Source organism: Danio aesculapii, chromosome 25, assembly GCF_903798145.1.
Source record: "Danio aesculapii chromosome 25, fDanAes4.1, whole genome shotgun sequence".
Classification (NCBI taxonomy): Eukaryota; Metazoa; Chordata; class Actinopteri; order Cypriniformes; family Danionidae; genus Danio; species Danio aesculapii.
Window position 1 is genome coordinate 33,546,113 of NC_079459.1, and position 16,009 is coordinate 33,562,121.

The following is a 16,009-nucleotide window of genomic DNA, read 5'->3' on the forward strand; positions in this document are numbered from 1 at the left end:
AGCTGCACTGGACAATGAGCACATCTGTTCAGCTCAGAGATCTGTGTTTGTGTATCTGTCAAACACTCCTCCTGTTCATCTCAGAAAATCAGTCTTTTGTTAAGCTTCAGCAGCACAAACACAGACTGCTGAAAATTGACACAAAGAAAGACAAGCCTGTAAACAAGTCTTCAACTCTGGGGAACCGTTTGTTTAATAAAGCACTAAGAAATGTAACCACAAAGTGTCAATCTCTAGCTGTTAAGTAGTGTCTTTTACAAGTATTTGCAAAACAATATTTATTTTTAAATAACATTGAGCACACATTCAACCGCATATGTATATGTCAAACTCAAAATGTTGTCATATTCAGTTAGGATGAAGTAAATTATTTGTATTTAAGAATATCCTACTTCAATACATAACTCAGAATAAATACAGCACAAATACAGCATGTACGTATATAATAAAACACTTCAACTTCTGCATTTGTGCTCAATTTATTCTGAATTATGTATTTTATTTTTTATTTTTGTGATCATTTCTAACATTATCGACCTAAAAATAAATAAAATAATCGAAAATTGCCATTTTTTAAAAAACATCTGACTTAAATAAAAAACTATTGGACATCACAGAAATAAATGACATTTAAATACATATAAAGATATTTGAAATTGTAATAATATTTCACATTATTGATGTTTTTGATTAAAAAAACTCTAGCTCAAAGACAATTCTGTATTTTTATATTTTTAAAGGATAAAGATCTATTTAAATAAGCAAACATGCTGAAATAGTTGGAAATGTAACTCTAAATAATGCAAGACAAATGATTACATTTACAAAAATCTTTTATTTGGAGTATTAAAATCATCTGCTTTCATATTTAGCAAACATTCAACCAAAATGTCAAAGTCAAACTCATAATTGAGGAATCTGTGACCTGCAGAAACACAGATCTATAAAAAATATCCAATACTTGCTTGATAAAACTGCTGGAAGTGTTAATAAACGTCAGTCATGAGACCAGCAGAGGGCGGCGTCAGCGTCTCTTACAGGCGAAACTGATGGTGTCTTTAGGCCTGTATGTGAAGCAGTAGCTGGATTGGCTTTTGGCTGGTCCTGTTTTTCTCCTCTGGGCCACACTCTTGCGGGCCGACGGCCCCTGCTGTGGGACATGAATGGGTTTCCAGGGAACGGGGTTGACGAAACTCGGAGACGGATAGTTCACATTGTTATAGCTGCCTGGAAATGATCAGGAAAAATCATGTTTGGTTTAGTGTTGCATTATTCATCTAAATCTACAGTGTGGGGATATGTGTTGGATTTATTACTGTCCAGATGTTTATTTCTGGACTGTGAATAAAACAAGGTCATCATGATTTCTACTTGTACACTCTGACCAGTTTCCTTACAATTCTCTGAATTGTGTGACGAATTCTGATTGAAAACATACTTGTTTCGAATATCTTGCGAATCTTCCATTTTTATGCTTGTATATCTGAGAAAACTAAGCTGATTTGTAAGTTATATACTTAGAAAAAATAAAGGAAAAAATATGAGATAAATATGAGGATTAAAATGAACTTAGTTGAGTTTATATGATATTTATACATAATTGTGACTTTTTCTAGCAATTCAGAAAAAAATATTAATTGTAAGAACAATATTGTAAAGGGAAAACAAGCAGGAATTGTGGAATAAACTGCTGCAGTAGAAAAATTACGAATAGAATAATACAATATAAACTCACAACAGCAAGAAATATGTTAAACTTGTTTACACCATGAAATAAAAAATGTAAAGGTCATTGAGACTTATATATCTCAAAATTTAAAGTTTATCCCTCATAATTAAGATTTTTTTAAATGTAATATAAATACATTTCAAATTCAAAAATTCAAAAGTTATGTTTAAAACCAAACACACCATTGTTTTTCTTGTGAAATTCTCAATATGTTTATTAAGGTGTATCCATATAAATGGCCCACACTGTGTGTGTGTGTATGTGTGTATGTGTGTATATATATATATATATATATATATATATATATATATATATATATATATATATATATATATATATATATATATATATATATATATATATATATATATATATATATATATATATATATATATAATTATTAGCCTTCCTTAGAATTTTCTTTTTTAAATATTTCCAAAATGATGTTTAACAGGGCAAGGAAATATTCACAGTATGTCTGATAATATTTTTTCGTCTGGAGAAAGTCTTATTTGTTTTATTTTGGCTAGAATAAAAGCAGTTTTTAATTTTTGATTAGTTTTTAATTAGCCCCTTTAAGCTATATTTTTTTCGATAGTCTACAGAACAAATCATCGTTATACAATAACTAGCCTAATTACCCTAACCTGCCTAGTTGACCTAATTAACCCAGTTAAGCCTTTAAATGTCACTTTAAGCTGTATAGAAGTGTCTTGAAAGATTTCTTGTCAAATATTATGTGAGGTCAACATGGCAAAAAGAAAAGAAATCAGTTATTAAAGATGAGTTATTAAAACTATTAAGAAATGTGTTGAAAAAAATCTCTCTGTTAAACAGAAATTGGGGAAAAAAATAAACAGGGGGGCTAATAATTATGAGTTCAACTGTGTATATATATATGTCATTTGCTCAGTTATGACATTTTTTTAATGTAAAGATGACATTGTTTGCACATTATCAACATAACATAACCTGTCATAAATCTGTCATAAACCTAATTGCCATTATAATTGTGTCATTAATCTTTTTCTGATTGCATTTCCAGTGGATCAAACTGTGTTTGTCATTAAAAAGTGTCATTACTCTGTCAAATCATTTTTAAGAGTGTCATTAATATTTAATGACCATTCAATGACAAATTCAGCTTGCATCACTGTAGTTACAGTCAAAAATTTTTTTAATGATGCTGTTATAAAATTCATGACATGTTTATAATGGCTTCATGACAATCATGTTTATGACAGATTTATGACAAGTTTTGTTGTCTTGGTCAAGTTTTCATGACAAAGTCAAAAACAGGTTGTGATGTATTTGTTTATGCCAAGTCATAACAATGTCATCTTTGTTTAAAATGTCATAACTGAGTGAGTGACACTTAACGACAGTTGTTATAAGCATGCATAAAATCTCATTCACATTCACGACCTGTGTTGTGTTATGTGTCAAGATAATAAAGGTTTAATGGCAGACATATGAACACCCCTCTTCAAATTGTTACCAAAACTGGTGACTATTTTGCACATTTTAGCATGTTGTGACTTTCTGAAGAGGAAATATTAGCGGCTCACTCACCGGCTGAGCACGCTGAAGACTGTCGGCTCACTTTCTGTTTGCTTTTCACTCCATCAAGCCATTCTTTAAAGCTTTCCTCCGCCTTTTCTTTTCTCTCCCGCTCTTCAGCTTGTCTTCTCTCTGCTTCTTCCTATAAAAGACGATCATACGAGGCAAAACGCTGAGTCCTGCCATCATTTACACAGCCTCATAATGTTCAGAGCTTCACCTTCTCTCTCAGCTTTCTCTCAGTTTCCTCCTGCTTCTTCTTCCGCAGCCACTCTTTATATTTCTCCTGAGCTTTCCTCTCAATCTCCGTTCGCTTTTGCTCTTCTTCAAGCTGTTTCTCGCTCTTCATAGACTCTTTGCACTGCTTGTCTTTCTTTTCCTGAAAACAGAAACAAATGAGGTGAAATCACAGTAAGTCCAGACCTCATTCTGAAATTGCAGAATTGATGCTATATTTCAAGCATTTCCATTCATTTTCCTTAATTTGAAATGACATTAAATTGTATAATTTACAGTAGACTGAAGTCTCTGAGTGTGTGTGAAGTTTCAGCAGAAAATACTCCACAAACAATGTTTTATAACTCTTTGAAACTGACCCTTGTAGGCTTTGATTCTAATTGTGGTTTTGGTGACTGTCGCTTTAAATTCAAGTGAGACTGTGCTCTTTTCAAAAGAGGGCGGAGCTACAAATGCCTATGTGTCAGCATAGTGGCAGATTCAAAAACAAGACTAACGTGTCATCTAATGTCACCTGTTCTCGTTTCATTTGCAGCCACTCTTGAATTTTGCAATCACTGGTAATTTTCTTCTTCTGCTCTTCTTTTTCCTTCTCCTTCTCTTTATCCTTCAGCGTGAGCTCCTGGAATACAGACCTCGATTAAAGCTCATTTTACCAGGGTTTGTAACTATAAAACTGTCACTATGACTACTAATAAACTATTGATTATTGCAAAAATCATTTTCACAGACCAAATTAAAACTAAAACAAAACAAAAAATATGAATAATTAAATGTATATCATTTTATATGATTAAAACAAAAATAGACTAACCTATTTAACAAGTATTTTTACCATACTATTTAAAAAAGCTCAAATAAAAATACAATCATAATGATTTTATTAATTAATATTCATTCATTCATTTTATTTTCGGCTTAGTCCCTTTATTAATCTGGGATTGCCACAGTGGAATGAACCGCCAACTTATACAGCATATGTTTTACACAGCGGATGTCCTTCCAGCTGCAACCCATCTCTGGGAAACATCCATACACACTCACTCACACTCATACAATACGGACAATTTAGCCAACCCAATTCACCTGTACCACATGTCTTTGGACTGTGGGGGAAACCGGAGCACCCAGAGTTAATTAATATTATGAATAATACTTTATTATTACTAAAATTCATAAATACACCAACATATTTTTACATTTCATCATATACTGTAACTATGCTAAAACTACTGATTTAAAATGCATATTACAAACTGGACAATATATAGCAAACATATAGCTTAATAGTAATAATAATAATATTAATAATAATAATGATAAAAAACAATAACAACAACAATAATAATATTAAATAATAATTAGATAAATAAATAACAATAACGATAAATAATAATAATAATAAATAATAATACAAATAAATAATAATAAATAAATAATAATAATAGTATTAAATAATAATAAATAATAATAATAATAACAATAATAAATAATAACACGAATAATAATAATAATAAATAAATAATAACAATAATAATAATAATAATAATAATAATAATAATAATAATAAATAATAATAAATAATAATAATAAATATTAATAATAATAATAATAAATAAATAAATAATAATAATAATAGTAATAATAATAAATAATAATAATAAATAATAATAACATAACTAATAATAATAATAATAATAATAACAATAATAATAATAAATAATAATAAATAAATATTAAATAATAATAATAAATAATAATAAATAATAATAATAATAAATAAATAATATTAATAATAGTAATAATAATAAATAATAATAATAATAAATAATAATAACATAACTAATAATAATAATAATAATAATAATAATAATAAATAATAACATAACTAATAATAATAATAACAATAATAATAGTATTAATAGTAGTAATAATAATAATAATAATAATAATAATAATAATAATAATAAATAATAACATAACTAATAATAATAATAATAATAAATAAATAAATAATAATAATAACAATAAATAATAATAACATAACTAGTAATAATAATAATAATAATAATAATAATAATAAATAATAATAATAATAAATAATAATAACATAACTAGTAATAATAATAATAATAATAATAATAATAATAATAATAATAATAATAATAATAATAATATAACTAGGGGAAAATATTATTATCTTTATATTATTAACTATATTAAATTTATAAAACTATAGTAAATTAAAATTTTAATTGAGTGATACTACATACACTCTAAAACACACAAAAAAACACTCCTTAAAATTAAAGTAAAAACATTTAATTTGTTCCACATCCTCTCCACTACCTCCACAGCTTTCTGCTGCTTTCGGACGCGCTCTTCTTTGGCTTTACCCACAATCCACTGCTCCCAGGCGTTCAATTTCATCTGACTGGAGGAAAGTCTGGCGTCCAGGCCAGTAGCGTCCACTTCATGCCTAAAACACAGAGTCATTTTAGGACTAATTAAGAAAGGTATGCTGGTCTACAGTTTGAATGAATGGGAATCTACATCATGGCAAGTTGCATTCCTCCGTGTTTTTGGACATGCTGAAGAGCGCACAATATAAACCAGAATATAAAACAGAACACCATTCATAGTAATATCCACAGCCTTATTTAAGGTGGTACTTCATTCTGATGAACATCTGAAGCTGACAAGATGTGCTACCCCCTTTTTTTGATGAAACATAACCGATTGACATTCTGACATATAACCAGAACACCGGCTTTATAGACAAATGCGCACAATAATCGAATGTTATTTCTCATTCAGCTCTAATTCATAATCTAATTCATAATCCACATTCATACTATATAGAATGTACACTGTACGTTTCTAATTGTCATGCAGTAAATTCAAATGTACTACCTACTTGAGTAGCTATTTCTAACGCAGCCATTCTCTACTGTTTACTCAGTGTAGAACTCATCAGTGCTCACCTGGATGGAGAAAGCGGCGCTGCGTCTTCATTCAGCGTGACGGTGATGTTTCGAATGGGCTGAAAGTGATCTTCTGGTTCATCCTCCGAATGCTCAAAGCTGTCATGATAGATGGGAGAGATCAGAGAGGAGGTGGAGCCGCTACTGGACTCCAGGCTCCTGCTGCGCTGCAGGACGCTGGCTCTGCTCTTCAGAGGCGTGGAGGACAGACTCTTGGAGGAGGAGGACGGGAAGGAGGACATCGTCAGCAAACCTGAGAATACAGAGGAGTTACTGTGGTGTTCACATGGTATAAGTACAGTAATACCGTCAAACCAAACCTTTACTACTATTATTAATACTTCAATCGTGCATTCAGGTCTGTTTTGATCTGGATGAAATATATTTTTTTAATTACATATAAAAAATCCATATTTTTAAAAATAAACAAATTAATACGATTTACAAATAATTTCCCCAGTTTTTTAATTTACATTTTTTTTAAAAAGTATTTACAAATGTAATGCTAAAGGTGCTCCGTGCATACTCAAGTTCAAAATATCAATAATAAATAAAAAGTTAAATAAATAAAAAAATTAAAAATATATAATTTGTTTTTTATTTGTTTAAAAATCTATATATATATTTTTTTTTATTAATATATTAATTAAATTTATTTATTTAAAGAAATTATTGATTATTTTTAGGGTCTGAAAGCAGTTGCAAAGATTTGTTTCCATACAAAATGTTTACTAACTTACTTATGAATTTATTTTAAGTTAATTATTATTAGTAGTAAATTAGTATGTATTTCTTCTAGGTAAAGACTGAACTTAATGTGTTAATTAAGTGTAAATTGTAAAACAAAAGTTTAGATGGGTGTCAAAACTGCTTCTGTAATACAATTAACATAAATTATATCAGGGTTGAAATTTAATCTAAAACATATTTTTATTATTTGTTTTTATTTTTCTTATACTTGTTCTTTTATTCCTGTTTATGTAAAGCACTTTGAATTGCCACTGTTGGGGTACAACATCAATCTGACATCATGTTGGCGTCTTGTGCCTTCTGGGTGTTTAAGGCCATTTCGGTCATAATACAGTAAAGATCAGTCATCTTATCATCAGTGAGATGCATCTAAACAGTCTTTGGGTCAATGTGTATAAAGATTTTGGACATCTTCTTGGACGCTTTTAATGCTTACAAACAGTTTGCTGCATTTATAAATCGCCCATGTCTTGAAGTAGTTCATTATGATGTGATTTACCTTCTATGTGTGATTTGATTGGACAGGAAACACAGGACTGTTTTTATTAATCCCCATAGACTGGAAAAAAATAAAGTAGTGACTGCAGATTAAAGGAAAGTAGTGGAGTAAAAGTACCGATACTGCACAAAAAATGTACTCAATGGAAAGTAAAAGTACACATTTTTAAAACTACAATTCCTGAGAAAAACTACTAAATTACAGTAGTTTGAGTATTTGTTACTTTACACCACTGGCTATACTTTTCTGAAACTATATTATTAAGAGGAAAGTCTGAATGTGCCAATATAAAAGCAACTTTACATCAATATTTTTATTGAATTTTCAAAATAGGGAGGCAAACAATTTGGGAACAGAGTCACAAATTGTCACTGAACGAATGTGAGAATATAAAAGCTTTACCTCAATTATGACATGGTAAACAATATAGGGAGCGTTAAAATGAATGAATATGTGTGAATAAAACTTCACCTTAACAGAACCAAACTAATACTTTTCTGATAAGTTTCTGTCCACTGCAGCGTTAATTTAAATCATATATTTGCGTTTTGACTTTAAACACATTAGTATGCTACTAAATTCGATATATAACCTTATAGACAGCTGAAGAAACTCACCATCTGATCAGTTTAGTCGCATTGTTTTGTTGAATCGCTTTTGTTTTGCTTGATATGCTAGCGCCGCTTCCTCCGTATAGCCACGCCCATTTAACATTAAGCCCGCCTTCTGGACACGTCAATCAAGGTAACCCTGAATAGCGATTGGTTGCGTCGCTGTTTCCAAGCACGCTGATAACGGAAGCCAGTTTCATAGCAACATCGCCAGCGTCATAAAGACAGATGCTCCTTCGACCGCTTAATATTAGAGGTTTAATACGACATTTGATCATTCAGAAATCGAAATATAAAGGCGTAAAATGACGACACAGTTTGCATGTTCTCCCTGTGTTGGCGTGGGTTTCCTCCGAGTGCTCCGATTTCCTCCACAAGTCCAAACACTTGAGCTAACGTTATAGGTGAATTGAATAAACTAAATTGGCCGTAGTGTATGAGTCTATAGGTGTTTCCTAGCACTGGGTTGCAGCTGGAAGGGCATTCGCTGTGTAAAATATATGCTGGAGTAGTTGGCAGTTCATTCCGCTGTGGCGAACTCTTAAATAGAGACTAATCTGAATGAAAATGAATGAATTTTTAGACGTTATATTCATTTTTACACAACACCAGTGTTTTAAGAGTTCAGAAATGAATATTTAGTGGAATAACTCAGATTTTCAATCAAAACAAATCTAAACATTTGTCATTTTGACCAATTGTCATTTTCTGTGAGGAGAAATCACTAAATGACAATATTTATATTTGAAATAAATACTTTTACAGAATAACACAACAATTAATATTTCACTCAAACTCATATAGCTACCTAATAATTCTAGTGAAACTGAGAATTGTCTCTTAACTTTGGTTCTAATTTTTTCAATATCTTAATTTTTAAGTGTTTGTTTATTCAGTGCAGGCAGATATACACTCACCGGCCACTTTATTAGGTACACCTGTCCAACTGCTCGTTTAAGCGAATTTCTAATCAGCCAATCACATGGCAGCAACTCAATGCATTTAGGCATGTAGACATGGTCAAGACAATCTGCTGCAGTTTAAACTGAGCATCAGAATGGGGAAGAAAGGGAATTTAAGTGACTTTGAATGTGGCATGGCTGTTGGTGCCAGACGGGCTGGTCTGAGTATTTCAGAAGCTGCTGATCTACTGGGATTTTCACGCACAACCATCTCTAGGGTTTACAGAGAATGGTCTGAAAAAGAGGAAATATCCAGTGAGCGGCAGTTCTGTGGGCACAAATGCCTTGTTGATGTCAGAGGTCAGAGGAGAATGGCCAGACTGGTTCCAGCTGATAGAAAGGCAACAGTAACTCAAATAACCACTCATTACAACCAAGGTCTGCAGAAGAGCATCTCTGAACACACAACACGTCCAACCTTGAGGCAGATGGGCTACAGCAGCAGAAGACCACACCGGGTGCCACTCCTGTCAGCTAAGAACGGGAAACTGAGGCTACAATTCACACAGGCTCACCAAAACTGGACAATAGAAGATTGGAGAAACGTTGCCTGGTCTGATGAGTCTCCATTTCTGCTGCAACATTCAGATGGTCGGGTCAGAATTTGGTATCAACAACATGAAAGCATGGATCCATCCTGCCTTGTATCAACTGTTCAGGCTGCTGCTGGTGGTGTAATGGTATGGTGGGTTTTTTGAACATGACAATGAGTTCACTGTACTCAAATGGCCTCCACAGTCACCAGGTCTCAATCCAATAGAGCACCTTTGGGATGTGGTTCACATGGATGTGCAGCCGACAAATCTGCAGCAACTGCGTGATGCTATCATGTCAATATGGACCAAAATCTCTGAGGAATATTTCCAGTACCTTGTTGAATCTTTGCCACAATAAAACAATACATATAATAATGTAACTGAAATATTTGACTACAGAAGGCAACATTAAGAAGATTGCACTGCAACTTTTATGAACATTACAGTGTTTATATGAACTCACAAATTATTTTAATATTCATAATAAGATATTGTGCTGTTTTCTGGTAATGCTGAACACAGATGTGGAGCACAGCTCAGATTTAGGCCTCGCACCTTTATATAACAACAATTTAATTGTTCACAGAAGGTCAAACTCTGACACTCTCCAATTATAAAATGTATTAAATCTTAATAATCTCAGCATAATCAGCTCTTATTGTCGTCAAAACGGGATTAACCAGCACTTATAGCCTAAATCTGTCAAAGGTGTTCATCCATTAACGTAATTATATTTGCATTTTACCTTCATTTACCATCTTCAGAATCTGGGTTACATGCGAGTTATTTTGTACAGTGGCATTATATCATTACGCCTACTTTAATACCTTTTTTTCTTATTAAAAAAAATATCAAAATTATCCATTTAGATTTCTGAGGGCCTAAAGAAGGTTTCATTATTACATTTTCAATGTTTTTTTTCAAGGTTTGTCTCTCACTAACTACATTCAAAAGTCTCAGCTCTTCAATAGTTTTTTATATTAAAAATAAAAATCATTTGAGGCAGCATTATGTGAATAATGATTTATATTTTATATTTTAATTTCATACAATTGTCTTTAGGTATCTGATGGACAGTAAGTGTGTGTATGTGTGTGTGTTTAAACTTTTGTCAGCTAAATTATTTACTATTTCCCATTTAAAAGCTTGATGCTATAGCTGTCACAATTTTTTTACTATGTAACATTATACATTTACACAATTATTAAGGTTAATTATTATCATAATTTTTCTTATTATAATTACATATTCTTACTTTTTGTATTTTTGTAATTTAATTAATTGTATTTCAAAGTTTTTTTCTGTCACTAACCAAATATCACGGCCATATACACTCACCGGCCACTTTATTAGGTACACCTGTCCAATTGCTTGTTAACGCAAATTTCTATTTAGCCAATCACATGGCAGCAACTCAATGCATTTACGCATGTCAAGACGATCTGCTGTAGTTCAAAGCGAGCATCAGAATGGGGAAGAAAGGTGATTAAAGTGACTTTGAACATGGCATGGCTGTTGGTGCCAGACGGGCTGGTCTGAGTATTTCAGAAACTGCTGATCTACTGGGATTTTCACGCACAACCATATCTAGGGTTTACAGAGTATGGTCCAGAAAGGAGAAAATATGGTGTGGGGGATATTTTCTTGGCACACTTTGGGCCCCATAGTACCAACTGAGCATCGTGTCAACGCCACAGCCTACCTGAGTATTGTTGCTGATCATGTCCATCCCTTTATGACCACAGTGTACACATCTTCTGATGGCTACTTCCAGCAGGATAACACACCATGAAATAAAGCATGAATCATCTCAGACTGGTTTCTTGAACATGACAATGAGTTCACTGTACTCAAATGGCCTCCACAGTCACCAGAGCTCAATCCAATAGAGCACCTTTGGGATGTGGTGGAACGGGAGATTCACATTAGGGATCTGCAGCAACTGTGTGATGCTATCATGTCAATATGGAGCAAAATCTCTGAGGAATATTTCCAGTACCTTGTTGAATCTATCCCAAGAAGGATTAAGGCAGTTCTGAAGGCAAAACCCGTAATAATAAAGTGTACTAATAAAGTGCCAGATGACTGTATATATATATATAATGTTTGAGGCAGGTTGTCAGTAATGACATACTGTAGGCTATATTTTAATTTTATACAATAATCATAAGGTTTCTGATCACCATTAGCTTTAATGTGCACATTATTAAATAACAATCAGTAATTCAACAAAACATATAGCTACACAGTTAACCTGTGATTGTACAATATAGTGTACAATTCAATCCTGAATATCTGTATTGATACACCCCTGTGCCCCTATAATGCATCAAACAAAGCAATTAAAAGAATCACACAGGCTATATAACGATAATATTATTAACAGTCGATATCATAAATCTTCTTACTACGACGTGTGAAATTATACAAACATCTCATTGCATATTTAACCGCTTGCGTCGCGTTCCAATGCGTCGCGTTCCTCCTGCGCAAATCCCGGGATGCTGGTTGCCATGGTTTCCCGCATCGCATGCGCGGCTTTGATGTAGCCAGCAGCAGCAGCAGCGCAGGACTTAAAAAAAACAAAAGATGCCAGCAGCTCTTGAATTCCCTGCCATTTTTACGCCCGCGAATTAGAGGACGCGGTCGGGAACAGACGCAGATGATGGAATAGCGAGAAAATCCGTCGCGTTCCCTCTGACGCGTGCGCGGGTCATTCCTCCCCAGCTGACGCGGCGATTAAAAAAACCGGACTGTTATAACGCGCGCGATCGGGCCGAATTTTTGCGCACATTTCACCGTCAGGAAATGAGTATAGAAATCCCCGAAGGCTTGACGGAGCTTCTGCAGAGCTTTACCGTGGAGGTCCTGAGGAACCAGCCGGGGGATCTGCTGGAGTTCGCCCTGCAGTACTTCACGCGTCTCAAGGAGAACGAGACCCGCGGCGGCGCGTTCGGCAATGAGCGCAACCCGGCCACGCGCGCGGGGAAAGCGGTCAACTTCATCGAGGAGGCCATGCAGATCGACTCGGAGAACGGAGAGGAGGAGGACGACGATGAAGAGTTCGTAGGTAATGCGTTCGCGAGCGCGCGCGTTACATACACCTCCATTTATAGCGCGTTTCAGCATCAGCATTCAGTGCCTCACACATCTTTTGTTCAGAGCAATGCAACATCACACACATGCATGATGATGAAGTGCTTCTTTCATTTACAAAATGAGCGGTCAGACAAAAAGACTGGCATTTATATTGTATTTTAGTAATGCAGATCATCACACTACAGGCCCTGTGAGTGCGTTAGGATGAAACATTGGCCTTCAATGCAACATCACACACACATGCATGAAAACAAGGGGCTTTTTTAATTTACAAAACGAGCAGTCAGACAAATAAAATGGCATTTATTTGTATTTTAGTGTTGTGGATCATCATAAAAGCACACTATAGGCCCTGTGAGCATCAGGGGAAATGCAACATCACACACACACACACACACATGCATGAAAACCACATGCTTTTTTTAATTAAAAAATGAGCGGTGAGACATAAAGACTATAGTATTTTAGTGTTGTGGATCATCACACTACAGACCCTGTGTGCATTAGGATGAAACATTACCCTTTAATGCACACACTTGCATGATAACAAAGAGCTTTTTTAATTTACAAAATGAGCGGTCAGACAAAAAAAAGGCATTTATATTGTATTGTAGTGTTGTGGATCATCACACTATAGACCCTGTGTGTGCATTAGGATAAAACATTGACCTTGAATGCAACATCACACACACATGCATAAAAAGAACATGCTTTATTATTTACTAAATGAGCGATCGGACAAAAAAAAATGGCATTTATGTTGTATTTTAGTGTTGCGGATCATCATAAAAGCACACTATATAGGCCCTGTGAGCATCAGGAGAAATGCAACATCACACACACACACACATGCAATATGTCATTTATATGAAATATGGCATTTATATAGTATTTTAGGGATGTGGATCATCACACTATAGACCCTGTGTGTGCATTAGGAGAAATGCAACATCACACACACACATGCATGAAAACTACATGCTTTTCTAATTTAAAAAAAGAGCGATGAGACAAAGACTGGCATTTATGTTGTATTTTAGTGTTGTGGATCATAACACTACAGGCCCCGTGTGTGCATTAGGATGTAACATTGGCCTTTAATAAAAATTCACACCCTTGCATGATAACAAAGAGCTTTTTTTAATTTACTAAATGAGCGGTCGGACAAAAATATGGCATTTATATTGTATTTTAGTGATGTGGATCATCATAAAAGCACACTATATAGACCCTGTGAGCATCAGGAGAAATGCAACATCACACACACACACATGCATGAAAACGACATGCTTTTTTCATTCACAAAATGAGCAGTCGGACAAAAATAGGGCATTTATATAGTATTATAGGGATGTGGATCATCACACTATAGACCCTGAGTGTGCATTAGGAGAAATGCAACATCACACACACGCATGCATGAAAACGACATGCTTTTTTCATTCACAAAATGAGCGGTCGGATAAAAATATGGCATTTATATAGTATTTGAGTATTGCGGATCATCATAAAAGCACACTATATAGACCCTGTGAGCATCAGGAGAAAACTTGGCCTTTATTAGTATTTTTCTATGTGACTGTAACTTTTGCAAGCAAATGCTTTGTATTTTTCTTGATCATCATTGAATTATGAGGCATAAACATTTGGATTTTGGTCTGAAAGATTCTTCCTGTGCAAAAGGGTCCATCTATAGGCCATTACTGTGGACATTTCCATTTCATTATTCATTTTATTAATATTTCACTTTTTTTCTCAGTATTCAGCAATTTCAGAGGAATTAATGATTATTTATATAAAAAATAATAAGTTGAGGTAGGTTGTCAGAAATTATTCACACTGTATTATTTGTTTTAACAGTTATCTTTAGGTATTGGGCGGACAGTGGGTTTATATTTATATTGATCACATGTAAAAGACTATTGTGACCTTTGACTGTATTTTATGCATATTATGTCATTTGAAAGTATATTCTCAAATTTACTCATTAATAGGTGACCATATTTCTCACTTTATTTAAAACTTCTGTGCAAATGTTTGATTAAACATGCTAAAATATAAAATATAAGACACTTTTCAAACACTAATGATTACAGGTCCGACAGAAGAATCAAAAAATAAATGCAAACATTGTACTTTCAAGACTTGCAGCTTTCTGTGATTCACGTTTCTGTCTGCTTTTTCATAATAGCATGTAATATTGCGCTCTTATAAATTATGAAAAAGAATTTCCATTAACAGTGTATTTTTGACCCCACGAAATAAACGATACAGCAAAATATGAAATGATAGACTTTTTATTTTATCAATATAATATACAGTTGATGTCAGAATTATTAGCCCCCCTGTTTATTTTTTTTCCCCAATTTCTGTTTAACAGAGAAAAGATTTCTTCAACAAATTTCTAATCATAATAGTTTTAATAACTCATTTCTAATCACTGATTTATTTTATCTTTGCCATGATGACAGTAAATAATATTTGACTAGATATTTTAAGACACTTTTCAAGTGACATTTAAAGGCTTAACTACACTGTAAAAAATAAATCCGTAAAGTTTACGGTAAAAAACAGCAGCTGTGGTTGCCAGTACTTCACCGTTAAAAATACGGTACAAACCGTAAAAGTAATTCATCATTTTTACGGTAAACTACCGTATTTCATTAATTTATAGAGATAATATGTCTGTATTTTGAATGACCAACATCTACACATCTTTTATTACCCAGTTAGACACATTAACACAGCCATATGCAGGTGGTGATGAGTAAGTTACATAATGAACTAAAGCTCATCACAATCAACTTTTCCCACAAGCAGAAAAGTGCATCTGTATATAGAAGGTGCTCAGTGTTAGTCACACAGCTACTAAACACCAGTATGGTAACACGCATGAAAAGTCATGAAATAAACATTGTTTATCAACATTAGATGTAGCATAAATCTCTAATGTACAAAACTGATGGGGAAACAACTAAAAGATCCATAGTAATGTCAAGCATAAAAGGGGAAAAAGCATAAAAGGTGATGTGCCATGCAGGG

At 33.3% G+C, this 16,009-nt stretch overlaps 2 protein-coding genes across 3 annotated transcripts in view; one reads left to right on the top strand and one right to left on the bottom strand.

Moving 5' to 3' along the window:
* Nucleotides 1-815: 815 nt before the first annotated feature.
* ccdc34 (coiled-coil domain containing 34) lies at nucleotides 816-8,459 on the bottom strand. Of its 2 annotated transcripts, none has more exons than XM_056451949.1 (7): nucleotides 8,377-8,459; nucleotides 6,511-6,763; nucleotides 5,876-6,005; nucleotides 4,041-4,148; nucleotides 3,510-3,668; nucleotides 3,302-3,431; nucleotides 816-1,227 (listed from the first exon to the last, which is right to left on the bottom strand). In XM_056451949.1, exons 2-7 carry the CDS (start codon nucleotides 6,750-6,752, stop codon nucleotides 1,025-1,027), a joined length of 972 nt encoding a protein of 323 aa, XP_056307924.1. In that variant the 5' UTR covers nucleotides 6,753-6,763; nucleotides 8,377-8,459; the 3' UTR covers nucleotides 816-1,024. The 2 variants fall into 2 exon arrangements, with proteins under 2 accessions (XP_056307924.1, XP_056307925.1); XM_056451950.1 differs by having other exon boundaries at nucleotides 1,125-1,223.
* A 3,973-nt stretch (nucleotides 8,460-12,432) lies between these two features.
* Nucleotides 12,433-16,009, top strand: part of LOC130219248 (cAMP-dependent protein kinase type II-beta regulatory subunit) — a 41,277-nt gene continuing 37,700 nt past the window's right edge. The window contains exon 1 of the mRNA XM_056451571.1: nucleotides 12,433-12,938. Coding sequence (XP_056307546.1) covers nucleotides 12,677-12,938 — 262 coding nt within the window. The 5' untranslated portion in view covers nucleotides 12,433-12,676. The remainder of the gene's footprint in view (nucleotides 12,939-16,009) is intronic.